The sequence below is a fragment of the Salvelinus alpinus genome, chromosome 10, assembly GCF_045679555.1.
Source record: "Salvelinus alpinus chromosome 10, SLU_Salpinus.1, whole genome shotgun sequence".
NCBI classification, from domain to species: Eukaryota; Metazoa; Chordata; class Actinopteri; order Salmoniformes; family Salmonidae; genus Salvelinus; species Salvelinus alpinus.
The window spans coordinates 15,085,771-15,103,624 of record NC_092095.1 but is presented as its reverse complement, the minus strand read 5'-3'; the positions used below and the strand labels follow the sequence as shown (position 1 = coordinate 15,103,624).

The 17,854-nt window shown below is 40.7% G+C and overlaps 1 protein-coding gene across 1 annotated transcript in view; it reads right to left on the bottom strand.

Annotated features, from left to right (window-relative positions):
• The window catches only part of LOC139531541 (catenin delta-2-like), a 571,014-nt gene that overhangs the window by 31,235 nt on the left and 521,925 nt on the right, over positions 1 to 17,854 (bottom strand). Inside the window, exon 21 of the mRNA XM_071328059.1 lies at positions 16,354 to 16,438. Within this exon, the coding sequence (XP_071184160.1) occupies positions 16,354 to 16,438 (85 nt within the window). The remainder of the gene's footprint in view (positions 1 to 16,353; positions 16,439 to 17,854) is intronic.

Genomic DNA, 17,854 nt, shown 5'->3' with positions numbered 1-17,854 from the left:
TTCTATGACACCATCCTCCATCACACCATCCTTCTATGACACCATCCTCCATCACACCATCCTTCTATGACACCATCCTCCATCACACCATCCTTCTATGACACCATCCTCCATCACACCATCCTTCTATGACACCATCCTCCATCACACCATCCTTCTATGACACCATCCTCCATCACACCATCCTTCTATGACACCACCCTCCATCACACCATCCTTCTATGACACCACCCTCCATCACACCATCCTTCTATGACACCACCCTCCATCACACCATCCTTCTATGACACCATCCTCCATCACACCATCCTTCTATGACACCATCCTCCATCACACCATCCTTCTATGACACCATCCTCCATCACACCATCCTTCTATGACACCATCCTCCATCACACCATCCTTCTATGACACCATCCTCCATCACACCATCCTTCTATGACACCATCCTCCATCACACCATCCTTCTATGACACCATCCTCCATCACACCATCCTTCTATGACACCATCCTCCATCACACCATCCTTCTATGACACCATCCTCCATCACACCATCCTTCTATGACACCATCCTCCATCACACCATCCTTCTATGACACCATCCTCCATCACACCATCCTTCTATGACACCATCCTCCATCACACCATCCTTCTATGACACCATCCTCCATCACACCATCCTTCTATGACACCATCCTCCATCACACCATCCTTCTATGACACCATCCTCCATCACACCATCCTTCTATGACACCATCCTCCATCACACCATCCTTCTATGACACCATCCTCCATCACACCATCCTTCTATGACACCATCCTCCATCACACCATCCTTCTATGACACCATCCTCCATCACACCATCCTTCTATGACACCATCCTCCATCACACCATCCTTCTATGACACCATCCTTCATCACACCATCCTTCATCACACCATCCTCCATCACACCATCCTTCTATGACACCATCCTCCATCACAGCATCCTTCTATGACACCATCCTCCATCACAGCATCCTTCTATGACACCATCCTCCATCACACCATCCTTCTATGACACCATCCTCCATCACACCATCCTTCTATGACACCATCCTCCATCACACCATCCTTCTATGACACCATCCTCCATCACACCATCCTTCTATGACACCATCCTCCATCACACCATCCTTCTATGACACCATCCTCCATCACACCATCCTTCTATGACACCATCCTCCATCACACCATCCTTCTATGACACCATCCTCCATCACACCATCCTTCTATGACACCATCCTCCATCACACCATCCTTCTATGACACCATCCTCCATCACACCATCCTTCTATGACACCATCCTCCATCACACCATCCTTCTATGACACCAATCCTCCATCACACCATCCTTCTATGACACCATCCTCCATCACACCATCCTTCTATGACACCATCCTCCATCACACCATCCTTCTATGACACCATCCTCCATCACACCATCCTTCTATGACACCATCCTCCATCATACCATCCTCCATCATACCATACTTCATCATACCATCACTTCATCCTTCAAACACATCATCCTCCATCACACCATCTTTCATCATAACATCCCTCCATCACTTCATCCTTCCATCACACCAGTCTTCATCACACCATCTTTCATCATAACATCCCTCCATCACTTCATCCTTCAAACACATCATCCTTCATCACACCATCCTTTCATCACACCATCCTCCATCATACCATACTTCATCATACCATACTTCATCATACCATAGTTCATCATACCATCACTTCATCCTTCAAACACATCATCCTCCATCACACCATCTTTCCATCACACCATCCTTCATCATATTATCACACCATACTTACATCACACCATACTTACATCACACCATCCTTCATCATACCATACTTCCATCACACCATCCTTCATGATAGCATCCTTCCATCACATCATCTTTCCATCACACCATCCTTCATCACACCATCCTTCATCACACCATCTTTTCATCACACCATCTTTCCATCACACCATCTTTCCATCACACCATCTTTCCATCATATCATCACACCATCCTTCCATCACACCATCCTTCCATCACACCATCCTTCATGATAGCATCTTTCCATCACACCATCTTTCCATCACACCATCCTTCATGATAGCATCCTTCATCACACCATCTTTCCATCACACCATCCTTCCATCACACCATCCTTCCATCACACCATCTTTCCATCACACCATCTTTCCATCACACCATCTTTCCATCACACCATCTTTCCATCACACCATCTTTCCATCACACCATCCTTCATCACACCATCCTTCATCACACCATCCTTCATCACACCATACTTCCATGACACCATCTTTCCATCACATCATCCTCCCATCATACCATCCTTCATCACACCATCCTTCATCACACCATCACACCATCCTTCATCACACCATCACACCATCCTTCATAACACCATCCTTCATCACACCATCACACCATCCTTCATCACACCATCCTTCATCACACCATCCTTCATCACACCATCCTTCATCACACCATCCTTCATCACACCATCCTTCATCACACCATCCTTCACCACACCATCCTTCATCACACCATCCTTCATCACACCATCCTTCATCACACCATCCTTCATCACACCATCCTTCATCACACCATCCTTCATCACACCATACTTCCATGACACCATCCTTCCCAGCTGATGTTCTCTGGTTCTAGACTATGGTTAGACTGGGAACCATGCAGAGCTACACATGTAGTTCAGCACATGTCTATACACGCATAAGCCTCACACCCTATAAATACAACACACACATGACGCATGTACACAGTATGCCTGTGACCTTCATGTGTTACGCATAATGACCTGACTAACGTCAGCTGTCAGAGATAGCTCAATGGGATAATATTCTATGTTTGCTGTATATGCTGTTGCCTAGCCTCAGGTAGACTGTAGATATCACACTATTGGTTTGAACTGAGTGTGTTTCTGTGCTCCTTAGCAGCCCAATCAGTTAGTGTCTCTGACTCTGCCGTGGGCACTTGTTGATGTCAGCAAAAGGATAGATAAAAGAGACAGCTGACTGTCTTGCTGTTTCAGATTTAACAACCCTTGAATGCACCGAGAATGAGAGAAAGACAAAGAGACAGAAAGAGAGAGACAAAGAGACACAGAGGAGAGGAGAGAGCAGAGCAAGAGACAGAGTGTCAGAGAAACAGTGAGACAGTGAGACAGAGGCAGAGTGAGCAGAGAGAGACATAGACAGAGAACGAGAGAGCCCGAGAGAGACCGAGAGAGAAAGCAGAGAGAGAGACAGAGACAGAGAACGAGAGAGCGAGAGAGACCGAGAGAGAAAGCAGAGAGAGAGACAGACAGACAGAGAGAGCGAGACAGACAGAGAGCAAAGAGTAGAGAAAACAGACATATAGAGAAAGCATTGGGTAGAGAAAGTGAAATAGAGGGAGATAGACACAGTTATACAGTGCTTTCAAAAAGTATTCAAAACCCATGATGTCAAAGTGGAATTATGTTTATAGAATATTTTACAAATTAAATTAAAAATGAAAAGCTGGAATGTCTTGAGTATCCAACCCTTTTGCTATGGCATAAATACGTTCGGGAGTAAAGATTTGCTGAACAAGTCACATAATAAGTTACATGGACTCACTCTCTGTGCAATTATAGAGTTTAACATGATTTTTGAATGACTACCTCATCTCTGTACCCTACACATACAATTATCTGTAAGGTCCCTCAGTCGAGCAGTGAATTTCAAACACAAATAAAATCAGAAAGACCAGGGAGTTTTCCAATGCTAGAAGGGCCCCTATTGGTAGAAGGGCCTCTATTGGTAGATGGGCACATATTGGTAGGACACCTTTTGGCAGACATTGAATATCCCTTTGAGCATGGTGCAAGTTATTAATTACACTTTGGATGGTGTATCAATACACCCAGTCACTACAAAGATACAGACGTCCTTCCTAACTCAGCTGCCCCAGAGGAAGGAAACCACTCAGTGATTTCACCATGAGTCCAATGATGACTTTAAAACAGTTACAGAGCTTAATGGCTGTGATAGGAGAAAACTGAGGATGGATCAACAACAGTGTAGTTACTCCACAATACTAACCTAAATGGCAGAGTGAAAAGAAGGAAGCCTGTACAGAATAATTTCAACACATGCATCCTGTTTGCAACAAGGCACTAAAGTAAAACAGAAAAGAAATGTGGCAAATAAATTAACTTTATGTCCTGAATACAAAGTGTTACCTTTATGGCAAATCCAACACAACACATCACTGAGTATCATTCTTCATATTTTCAAGCATGGTGGTGGCTGCATCATGTTATGGGTATGCTTGTCATAAGCAAGGGCTATGGAGTTTTTTAGGATAAAAAGAAACGGAATAGAGCTAAGCACAGGAAAAATCCTAGAGGAAAACCTGGTTGAGTTTGCTTTCCAGCAGACATTGGGAGACAAATTCCCCTTTCAACAGGGACAATAACCTAAAACACAAGGCCAAATATAAACTGGAGTTGCTTACCAAGAAGACAGTGAATGTTCCTGAGTGGCCGAGTTACAGTGTGGATAAGGGACAGCTCACACACACACACACACACACACACACACACACACACACACACACAACACTACTAATACTACACCCCACACTACAATTATTACACAGATACACACGCACACACACACACACACACACACACACTACACCACACACTGCTAATATTACACCAAACACACACACACACACATACTACTAATATTGCACAACATACACACACAAACACACACACACTATTACTATTATACAACACAAAACACACACACACACACACAAAACTAAAATTACGCAACACACACACACACACACACACACTCGCATACACACACACTACTAATATTACACAACACAGACACACTCGCACACACTACTAATATTATACAACACAAACACACAACTAAAATTACGCAACACACACACACACACACACACACACTACTAATAAAACACACAAACTACTAATAACACTAATACTGCACCACACACACTACTAATACTACTAATATTATAACACACACACACACACACGACAGTGTTCTCTCTATGTGTCACACACACACAGATGCTCGTGGACTCACCCATACATGTGCACAAGCATACACTAGCGCACACACACCAAAGATTGGTGACCATTTGCCCCCCCCCCCAAAGAAGATAATTAAAATACCATGATTAAAATACACCTCACAACTAACAGTAGTATACTTATACTTTGGTTTTCTGAGCTTAAACTATTATTAATCATTAGTTATAAACGAGACATGAGGGGTGCCAAAATGAAGCTTGGGAGGGGCTGAGGGCAGGGAAAACGGTCACATGTGGCAGTGTGGAAAAGGGGAGGAACCGTTTAAGGTCCAATATCACTCAGCTCCCTGCCTAGAAATAACGATGCAATGTGTAGGGTGTTAAGGAGGTGACTCCACCCAAAGTGGGGAATGTATACTACCATGGGTGCAACCATGTCTTTGTCTAATGCAGCTATATTGACCCTCTGGAAGAATAAACTTGGTTTAAGCTTTCATAGTGACCGTTCAGAATTTTTACTCTGAAAATTAGAACCTAACAGTTGGCGTTGTCGGCAGGATTCACCACGATTTAAAGACAAACCAGAGAGTCCAGATCAGTGGAACAGGAGCCGGCACAACAAACAGGGCAGGCACAGTTCATTAACTTCTTGACGCACGGATCCCTTTAGCGGGATCATTTTCGTAAACAACCGCTGAATTGCAGAGCGCCAAATTCAAAAAAAATACTAAACATATTTATAATCATGAAATCACAAGTGAAATATACCAAAACACAGCTTAGCTTGTTGTTAATCCACCTATCGTGTCAGATTTTGAAAATATGCTTTACAGTGAATGCAATCCAAGCGTTTGTGAGTTTATCAATCACTAGACAAAACAGTAAGAACAGCTAGCCGCAAATTAGCTTGGTCACGAAAGTCAGAAAAGCAATAAAATTCATTGCTTACCTTTGATGATCTTCGCATGTTTGCACTCACGAGACTCCCAGTTACACAATATATATTTTCTTTTTTCGATAAAGATTAGTTTTATAACCAAAAACCGCCATTTGGTTTGCGCGCTATGTTCAGAAAACCACAGGCTCGTTCCGGTCCTGAAGGGCAGACGAAAATTCCAAAAAGTATCCGTAATGTTCGTAGAAACATGTCAAACGTTTTTTATAATCAATCCTCAGGTTGTTTTTAACATACATAATCGATAATATTTCAACCGGACGGTAAACTATTCAATACTACAGAGAAATAAAATGTCGAGCTACAACTCTCGGGCGCATGAACTAATCAAAGGACACCTGACGCGTTTTGATAAATCTCGCTCATTTTTCAAAATAAAAGCTTGAAACTATGTCTAAAGCCTGGTCACAGCCTGAAGAAGCCATTGGAAAAGGAATCTGGTTGATACCCATTTAAATGGAGGATGGGCAAGCAATGGAACAGGGATTTTTCCAAATAAAAGGCACTTTCGGGTTGGATTTCCTCAGGTTTTCGCACTCAAAATCAGTTCTGTTATACTCACAGACAATATTGTTACAGTTTTGGAAACTTTAGATTGTTTTCTATCCTAATCTGTCAATTACATGCATATTCTAGCACCTGGGCCTGAGAAATAGTCTGTTTACCTTGGGAATGTTATTTTTCCAAACATAAAAATAGTGCCCCCTAGCTGAAAGAGGTTAACCTGTTTCCACTCGTTTTGACATCTTGGGGAGATGAGAGTCGTAGGCTGAACAATTATAGGATACGGACGTAGAAAGCCTGAGTTTATTCAGTAGGCCCATTGAGTAATGACCGGTCGTAGCTTTGTGGTATATGGTAAGTCCCGGAAGTCAAACCCGAACAGGTTGGTACCTGGAGAGGGTAAGTCCTAGGGGGTAAATCCTGAGTAGGTTGGTTATTGCTAGTACCATAAAGTATAGAGTAAGTCCTGAGCAGGATAGTTCCTGTAGAGAGTAAATCTCATAGATAAAGTCCCGAGCAGGATAGTTCCTGTAGAGGGTAAATCTCATAGATAAAGTCCGAGCAGGATAGTTCCTGTAGAGGGTAAATCTCATAGATAAAGTCCCGAGCAGGATAGTTCCTGTAGAGGGTAAATCTCATAGATAAAGTCCCGAGCAGGATAGTTCCTGTAGAGGGTAAATCTCATAGAGAGAGGGGAAGTCCTGAACAGGGTGGAGGGAAAACCCTAGTGTAGTGGTGTATTGGCCAGACCCATAAGGAGGGTGGAAGCCCAGTCACAGATACGCAGGGTGTGTGTGTGTGTGTGTGTGTGTGTGTGTGTGTGTGTGTGTGTGTGTGTGTATGAATGTTTGAACAAGATACGTCTGTAGTAACGGTAGCAATAAGAGAAAGGTCGGTTTATGATCTCTGGGGAGGGGGAACCATGACAGATTATGTGGAAATAGGAAGACAAATGTGAATCGTGTTGGTAATGTGTGTTATCAACAACAGTGATATTTGAGGCTCAGCAGTGGAATCAGACCTTAAGTCATCCGTATTCTCCAGTAATAGGCAGACGCTACAGTATTGGTTCTAACACAAGGTATTAAGTGCCGTGACCAATTAATAGGCACAAATACCATAACTATTCTCCAGGGAAGTGGGTAGCGATACCTTTGAAAATGGTTAACCTCTCTTGGGTACGTGAGACGTTAGCGTCCCACCTCTTCAACAGCCAGTGAAACTGCTGGGCGCCAAATTCAAATACAGAAATACTAATTATAAAAATTGAGAAAACAAAACATATTTTACATAGGTTTAAAGATGAACTTCTTGTGAATCCAACCACGGTGTCAGATTTAAAAAATGCTTTACGGCGAAAGCATACCTTACGATTATTTGAGAACATAGCCCAGCAGACAAATCATTACAAACAGTAACCAGCCAAGTAGAAGAGTTACACAAGTCAGAAATAGAGATAAAATTAATCCCTTACCTTTGATGATTTTCATATGGTTGCACTCAGCAGACATTCATTTACTCAATAAATGTTCCTTTTGTTCGATAAAGTCTCTTATATCCAAAAACCTCAGTTTTGTTTGCGTGTTTTCTTCAGTAATCCACAGGCTCAAACGCAGTCAAAACAGGCAGACAAAAAAAATCCTAATTGTATCCGTAAAGTTCATAGAAACATGTCTAACGATGTTTATATTCAATCCTCAGGTTGTTTTTAGCCTAAATACTCGATAATATTTCCACCAGACAATAACGTTGTCAATATAAAAGGTAAACAAGAAAGGCACTCTCTTGGTCGCGCGCATGAAAAAGCTCTGTGACACTTTAGGGTCCACTCATTCAGACTGCTCTTACTTCCTCATTTTTCAGAATACAAGCCTGAAACAATTTCTAAAGACTGTTGACATCTAGTGGAATTTGACTTAGGAATTTGAGTCCTAAGTCAATGGATACTGTAATGGCATTGAATAGAAAACTACAAAACCAACGAAACAAAAAAACTTCCCGAATGGATTTCTCTCAGGTTTTCGCCTGCCAAATCAGTTCTGTTATACTCACAGACACTATTTTAACAGTTTTGGAAACTTTAGAGTGTTTTCTATCCAAATCTACCAGTTATATGCATATCATATCTTCTGGGCCCGAGAAGCAGGCAGTTTAATTTGAGCATGCTTTTCATCCAAAATTCCGAATGCTGCCCCCTACCCTAGAGAAGTTAACATTCTCAGATTCTCCCTGTAGAACGGAGCTAGAGGATTTTAATAAAACCATGGAGGCGCTGAAAGAAGTGCACAAGCATTCTAACAATACGGCTTGAATATCGGAACGTTTTAGCAAATTAGATCAAATTGGGCAACATTTCCTTCAAATCAAATAAAGAATTCAGGGAGGCAATTATGACTTGGCACAAAGACATAAAACCAGAATCAAAAGCTCAATATACCAGCGTTTTGATGTCAGCATTCTCTCAACAAAAAATATAAACCGATGAACCCGGAATTAGTACATGTACTCAGCTGCAAAAAGACTGGGTACGGGAGTACATTGATATCATTTGTATGTCGGCTTTGATGGCAGGTTTGAAACCTGTGATCAAAATGGCATTTGCGGGGGTAGTGGATGAAATAGAGCAAGCTGCTTTGAGAGTTCACTTCGCAGACGTGCGAGGGGTTAATATGGCCACAGCGAAAGTCACTAACTATAGTTTCAATGGCCAAGGTAAGACAAAGAAACGTAGTGGAAAATCATCAAAGCGTAGGGAGACAGAGTCCTGTTTTAGGTGTGGGGCCGTTGGGCATCGGAAAAGGGAGTGTAAAGTAGGAATGGAGCCTGCTGCATTCGGAGGAAATGCTGCCATGCAAGCATTTGTGTCTTTTTCAAAAGAACAGCAGCAAACCCTCTTGAGGGCAGCGGGACAGGAACATTTTACATAGCAGTGCATGGCTTCGGTTCGATCGATAGTAGTTCATAGAGATTACAGTTTCTATGTGAAAGAAGACGTCTGAGAACATATCTTACCCAACTTTTTAATAGATGCCAGGGATCAAATATCACTGATTTCTAATGATGAGTTATTGGCTAAATTTGCCACCGGAAAAAAGTATATTAGGTTGAAGAATCTAGGCGAAATGCCAAGGGGATGGATTCTAAAGATGTAACAAATTAAAATTATCTGGCAGAACACTCCTGGTAACTCAGAGAACCTTGGGAGGGTTTTAAACTCATGAGACATTTTATGTTGTTTTATTATGAAATAGATTTCTAGAATGGACGAAAAGGTGGAGGGGTCACGAGGAATTAGCATAAGGGTTACCAAACCTAAAATGTACTTTACATTTTTTTTTATTCATGAACATTTTGGTGCGGTGGTTATGGAGAATCATGAGGAAAAAAGACCTGTGAACCATTGGACTTGGTGGCGAGTCGCCGTGTTTAAGGGTAGTACTAAATAAAAGGTACACAAACGTTGGGGTGGATTAAAACAAACGTTTATTGATTGGAGTAAGAACAGTGGATTTACCATTATCATGTTTGGTTTATAATTAATACTTTTGGATTGCTGATTAAGATGTAGCATAGTGAATGCTAGCGAAATGTACACTTTATTTTCCAGAAGAGGAGGGGGTTTGATTATCTCTCGTTGGAATGTTCCCAGAGACTGTGGTCTTGGGGAGACCAGTTAGTGATGTTCGGCAGTTTTAAGTATACAAGTCTCTGGATAAACGGAGTTCCCAGATAAGTACGGCCTGTTATTTAGTGGGGCTTCTCAATTTGTTTATAAATTGGGTATGTAGAATGATGGAAAGGTTTAAAATGTTTTTAAATGGTTTCTGAAGTCAGGGAAAGAAAAGGGAGAGGAAATATTTAATGGTGTCGAAGGCCCTAAATCTTGACTTTCTGGCGAGGCCTGATCAATCTCACTAGAAATGATCGAAACAGGTGGGATTAAATTATAAAATGAATAAGAAACACCAGTCTCTGTTCTATTTTACCATTCCTTTATGGGATACCATTATTTCCTTATGGAGTTATCAAGAGTTGTAATTGTAAATTCATGGGTTATTCAAATTAGTTTCAAATTAGTTTATTTTTGAATTAACATGGAGTGTTTGATTTTCAGTCACGATGTTAATCATGGGTTCAAAAGGGGAAATGACAAATTCCCTGGGGCCCTGATCTTGCATAAATACACACCTGTATTTTGTTCAGTCTGCATATAGAAGGAGAAATATATGTTAATGTGGGTTGACAGTTACTCCAAATGGATTGTGTATAGCTGATTTCATGAAATGGATTGTGATCTGTGTTTTGCTTATTCCATTTTTTGTATTTGTTTTGATACAAATGTCACCAGATTGGGTCTGCTGGATTGTTGGGATTCCCCCATGGTTTAGGGTGCTAACTCCCTGATCTGGTAAACTCTTCTGAGAGGTTGCCAGTAAAATAAGGGAGTATGAACTAAGTTGGAAAATGGTTTCAACGGTAACAGTAGGTTTTTATCTTCTTTGACATTTGTCGTATAGACAATGTTATTCAGGAAAAAAAGGGTTGGATCATTTATAAAATGTTTTAGTTAGAGTTTCTCTCACACTGAGGGGAGGGTGCACTGCTCGAATTCATTGGGCCTAGGGAGGGTTTTTCTCTCTAGAAACATTATCTTTAAGTGTCCTCCGACAGGGAGGTTATTACAGAACTCACTGGATGATACCTTGAGTCAATCATTACATTTTCTGTTGTTGATTTTTTTGTTTTACCGTGTCATCAGAATTTTAATGGTAAATCGCATCAATACATATAGATTGCTGGATGATGAGGTACAATTAATTGCATACAAGGTTCATAGTCTGTATCTTGCGATAACACCCAAGGATGAAAATGAAGGAGACGGCATGGAGACCTGTACCACAGGGGCATAGAACGTACCGGGTTGACGGTTCTGACCCCAGTTGTAGAAGCATCAAGAGGAGATGGGGAACAAAGTGACAATGACATAGCTTGGAACCTGTGGCCGGAAAGGGGAAGACTGGGCGAAAGCATGAGGAGTCTTTTTTGGGCTTTCATTTCTGTGGAATCCAACAGAAAAGTATCCTGAAGGCATAGAGTCAGGCGAAGAGAGAGTGGGAATTGTCATGCATATATAAGTGTGCATATCTTAATAATGCTGTTATGTCTTGTGTTTCTTTTTGCTTTTCAAGTCTTGTGCTATCACTCTCTAAGGAACCAGAAGAGAAAGAAAGTTGAAATGGAAGAAGTCAACAGCTCCAGTGGACATGTTATTATCAGTGTTCTATGATGACTGGAAATGGCAGCGTGCTTGATGTGATCACAGAGGCCATAAGTCTAGGAGTTCGTAAACCTCACTGTGAATGTTAATAATGTTTATTTTTTGTTCATGTTCTATTATCATTGTTTGTCCATTTATAAGTCATTTCCAAGTGTACAGTGGATTGTGAAAGGATTCACCCCCTTGGCATTTTCCCTTTTTTGTTGCCTTACAACCTGGAATTAAAATAGATTTTTGGAGGGTTTGTATCATTTGATCTACACAACATGCCTACCACTTTGAAGATGCAAAATATTTTTTTTGTGAAACAAACAAGAAATAAGACAAAAAAAAACAGAAAACTTGAGCATGCATAACTATTCACCCCCCCAAAGTCAATACTTTGTAGAGCCACCTTTTGCAGCAATTACAGCTGTCTCTCAAGTCTCTTTTGGCATGTCTCTATAAGCTTGGCACATCTAGCCACTGGGATTTTTGCCCATTCTTCAAGACAAAACTGCTCCTGCTCCTTCAAGTTGGATGGGTCCCGCTGGTGTACAGCAATCTTTAAGTCATACCACAGATTCTCAATTGGATTGAGATCTGGGCTTTGACTAGGCCTTTCCAAGACATTTAAATGTTTTCCCTTAAACCACTCAAGTGTTGCTTTAGCCGTATGCTTAGGGTCATTGTCCTGCTGGAAGGTGAACCTCCGTCCCATTCTCAAATCTCTGGAAGACTGAAACAGGTTTCCTTCAAGAATAACCCTGTATTTAGCACCATCCATCATTCCTTCAATGCTGACCAGTTTCCCAGTCCCTGCCGATGAAAAACATGCTGCCACCACCATGCTTCACTGTGGGGATTGTGTTCTCGGGGTGGTGAGAGGTGTTGGGTTTGTGCCAGACATTGCATTTTTCTTGCTGGCCAAAAAGCTAAATTTTAGTCTCATTTGACCAGAGTACCTTCCATATGTTAGGGGAGTCTCCCACATGCCTTTTGACGAACACCAAACGTGTTTGCTTATTTTTTTCTTTAAGAAATTGCTTTTTTCTTGCCACTCTTCCGTAAAGCCCAGCTCTGTGGAATGTGCGGCTTAAAGTGGTCCTATGGACAGATACTCCAATCTCCTCTGTGGGATTTGCAGCTCCTTCAGGGTTATCTTCGGTCTCTTGTTGCCTCTTGGCAGGTTTGTTGTGGTGCCATATTCTATACATTTTTAAATAACGGATTTAATGGTGCTCCGTGGGATGTTCAAAGTTTCTGATAATTTTTTATAACCCAACCCTGATCTGTACTTCTCCACAACTCTGTCCCTGACCTGTTTGGAGAGCTCCTTGGTCTTCATGGTGCTGCTTGCTTAGTGGTGTTGCAGACTCTGGTGCCTTTCAGAACAGGTGTATATATACTGGGATCACGTGACACTTAGATTGCACACAGGTGGACTTTATCTAACCAATTATGTGACTTTTGAAGGTAATTGGTTGCACCAGATCTTATTTAGGGGCTTCATAGTTAAGGGGGTGAATACATATGCATGCACCACTTTTCAAAAAAAATAATTAATTTCACTTGACCAATTTGGACTATTTTGTTTATGTCCATTACATGAAATCCAAATAAAAATCCATTTAAATCACAGGTTGTAATGCAACAAAATAGGCACTGTAATGTTGAATAGTATGATATCAGATGTTCAAAAAGGGGGGACTGATAGGTTTGGATTTCTGAGCTATTATTAATCATTAGTTATAAAAGAGACATGAGGGGTGCCATAATGAAGCTCAGGAGGGGCTGAGTGCAGGGAAACCGGTCACATGTGGCAGTACTGATAAGGAGAGGAACCGGTTAAGGCCCATATCATTCAGCTTCCTGACTAGAAATAATGATGCAATGTTTAGTAATAAGGAGGAAACTCCACCCATAACGGGGTATGTATACTACCACAGGTGAAACCATGTTTACACTAGACTGTGTTTACACTATGCTGTGCTTACACCATACCGTGTTTAGTGTGTTTACACTATCCTGTGTTTACATTATACTGTGTTTACACCATACCGTGTTTAGTGTGTTTACACTATCCTGTGTTTACACTATCCTGTGTTTACACCATACAGTGTTTAGTGTGTTTACACCATACTGTGTTCAGTGTGTTTACACTAGACTGTGTTTACACCATACTGTGTTTAGTGTGTTTACACCATACTGTGTTTAGTGTGTTTACACCATACTGTGTTTAGTGTGTTTACACCATACTGTGTTTAGTGTGTTTACACCATACTGTGTTTAGTGTGTTTACACCATACTGTGTTTAGTGTGTTTACACCATACTGTGTTTAGTGTGTTTACACCATACTGTGTTTAGTGTGTTTACACCATACTGTGTTTAGTGTGTTTACACCATACTGTGTTTAGTGTGTTTACACCATACTGTGTTTAGTGTGTTTACACCATACTGTGTTTAGTGTGTTTACACCATACTGTGTTTAGTGTGTTTACACCATACTGTGTTTACACCATACTGTGTTCAGTGTGTTTACACCATACTGTGTTTATACTATACGTTGTTAACACTATACAGTGTTTAGTGAGTTTGAACTGTATTGTGTTTATAATGTGTATAATGTGTTTACACTTTACTGTGTTTAGACTATACAGTGTTTAGTGTTTGAACTGTATTGTGTTTATAATCTTTATAATGTGTTTACACTTTACTGTGTTTAGACTATACAGTGTTTAGTGTGTTTACACTATACAGTGTTTATTGCATTTACATTACCCTGTGTTTACACTATACAGTGTTTAGTAAGTTTACACTGTACTGTGTTAGTGTGTTTACACTATACTGTGTTGACACTGCACTGTGTTTAGTGTGTTTACACTATACTGTGTTTAGTGTTTTTACACTACACTGTGTTTACACTATACTGTGTTTAGTGTTTTTACACTACACTGTGTTTACACTATACTATTTTAACTATGTTTACACTATACTATTTTAACTATGTTTACACTATACAGTGTTTATTGCATTTACATTACCCTGTGTTTACACTATACGGTGTTTAGTAAGTTTACACTGTACTGTGTTAGTGTGTTTACACTATACTGTGTTGACACTGTACTGTGTTTAGTGTGTTTACACTATACTGTGTTTACTGTGTTTACACTGTACTGTGTTTAGACTATACTGTGTTTACTGTGTTTACACTGTACTGTGTTTAGACTATACTGTGTTGACACTGTACTGTGTTTAGTGTGTTTACACTATACTGTGTTTAGTGAAAACATCAGGACATCTATAGAACCTAAACAAGTTGGGTCGGGGTGTTCCTTTCCCAGAGAAAGAGAAAGAGAAAGAGAAAGAGAAAGAGAGAAAGAGAGAGAGAGAGAAAGAAAGAACGAAAGAACGAGAGAGAGAAATAGTGATTGGAATGAATGAAATAAAGCGAGAGAGAGGAAGAGGACTTGAATAGACCTGCAGTACACAACAGACCCTGAGCTCTGGGCTCTGGGCTCAACAATGTCTTATTGATGAAACTTTCACACTAAATCTTTCACTGTACTGTGCTGTTGTTCCTCTCGTCTAAACCCCATTACTCTTCTGTGTGAACGTAGTAATGGTCGACCCCAGGGAGCCATGTACACAACACACACACTTGCATGCATTCGCATGCACACACAAACGCACATACTTGCACACACGCAACGTATGCATGCACACAAACACGCTTGCATGTATACACAGGCTGACTCACTGTTTTTCTATTATATACAGCATATCTCAAATGAGTCGTGAGATTTGATAACCCAGAGAATGTGGGAGCACAAACAAAACCAACTGCCTTGACAAAACGCTCCAAAACTAGAAAGTGATAGAAAGCAATAAAACCTGTAACACCAAGCTAAGCATGTCTACACAAGGTACACGATCTGTGAATATGTCCAGAAGCAGAAAGCTTATTTTGTGAGGTCAAGGGACAACAGTTCTAGTCAGGTGTCTTTTACACTATTATGAAGCATTATGTCACTCTAATAATGCCGTTATGAAGCATTATGTCACTCTTTAAGATGCTGTTACGAAGCATTATGTCACTCTAATAATGCTGTTATGAAGCATTATGTCACTCTAATAATGCCGTTATGAAGCATTATGTCACTCTTTAAGATGCTGTTACGAAGCATTATGTCACTCTAATAATGCCGTTATGAAGCATTATGTCACTCTATAAGATGCCGTTACGAAGCATTATGTCACTCTAATAATGCCGTTATGAAGCATTATGTCACTCTATAAGATGCCGTTACGAAGCATTATGTCACTCTAATAATGCCGTTATGAAGCATTATGTCACTCTTTAAGATGCTGTTATGAAGCATTATGTCACTCTTTACGATGCTGTTACTAAGCATTATGTCACTCTAATAATGCTGTTATGATGCATTATGTCACTCCTATGATGCTGTTACGAAGCATTATAAGCTGTGTATGTCTTACCTTCTTGTAGAGGCTGCGTAGGTCTCTGTACTGCCACATACTGCTGAGCACCTGAGAGGCTGCCTTCACCACCTTGGCTGAGTGTCTGAGAGAGAGAGAGAGAGAGAGACAGAGAGAGAGAGAGAGAGAGAGAGAGAGAGAGAGAGAGAGAGAGAGAGAGAGAGAGAGACAGACAGAGAGCGAGAGACAGAGACAGAGACAGAGAGTGAGAGAAAGAGAGAAATACATTTTAATTTGAATTGTGTGAGAACAGTATATAGTGTGTGTGTTTCTGAGCCTATATCTCATTTCAGGCATTATGCTTTAACTGAGAAACAGAGGGACACTCAGACAAGCTAATATTGTCCACATGAAGTCTTCATTTACTTTATTAGTTCTCAATCTCCCCTATTCCCCATATAGGCCTATGGGCCCTGGACAAAATATGACATAGGGTGCCATTTAGGATGAACACTAACTTTAAGGTGAACACTGCAGAGACTGAAAATATGTTCAACATCAGGAGTCCCTCTGTCTGGTTCCATTATGGTTTAAAATGTGTTCAACATCAGGAGTCCCTCTGTCTGGTCCATTATGGTTTAAAATGTGTTCAACATCAGGAGTCCCTCTGTCTGGTTCCATTATGGTTTAAAATGTGTTCAACATCAGGAGTCCCTCTGTCTGGTTCCATTATGGTTTAAAATGTGTTCAACATCAGGAGTCCCTCTGTCTGGTTCCATTATGGTTTAAAATGTGTTCAACATCAGGAGTCCCTCTGTCTGGTTCCATTATGGTTTAAAATGTGTTCAACATCAGGAGTCCCTCTGTCTGGTTCCATTATGGTTTAAAATGTGTTCAACATCAGGAGTCCATCTGTCTGGTTCCATTATGGTTTAAAATGTGTTCAACATCAGGAGTCCCTCTGTCTGATTCCATTATGGTTTAAAATGTGTTCAACATCAGGAGTCCCTCTGTCTGGTTCCATTATGGTTTAAAATGTGTTCAACATCAGGAGTCCCTCTGTCTGGTTCCATTATGGTTTAACATGTGTTCAACATCAGGAGTCCATCTGTCTGGTTCCATTATGGTTTAAAATGTGTTCAACATCAGGAGTCCCTCTGTCTGGTTCCATTATGGTTTAAAATATGTTCAACATCAGGAGTCCATCTGTCTGATTCCATTATGGTTTAAAATATGTTCAACATCAGGAGTCCATCTGTCTGGTTCCATTATGGTTTAAAATGTGTTCAACATCAGGAGTCCCTCTGTCTGATTCCATTATGGTTTAAAATGTGTTCAACATCAGGAGTCCCTCTGTCTGATTCCATTATGGTTTAAAATGTGTTCAACATCAGGAGTCCCTCTGTCTGGTTCCATTATGGTTTAAAATGTGTTCAACATCAGGAGTCCATCTGTCTGGTTCCATTATGGTTTAAAATGTGTTCAACATCAGGAGTCCATCTGTCTGATTCCATTATGGTTTAAAATGTGTTCAACATCAGGAGTCCCTCTGTCTGATTCC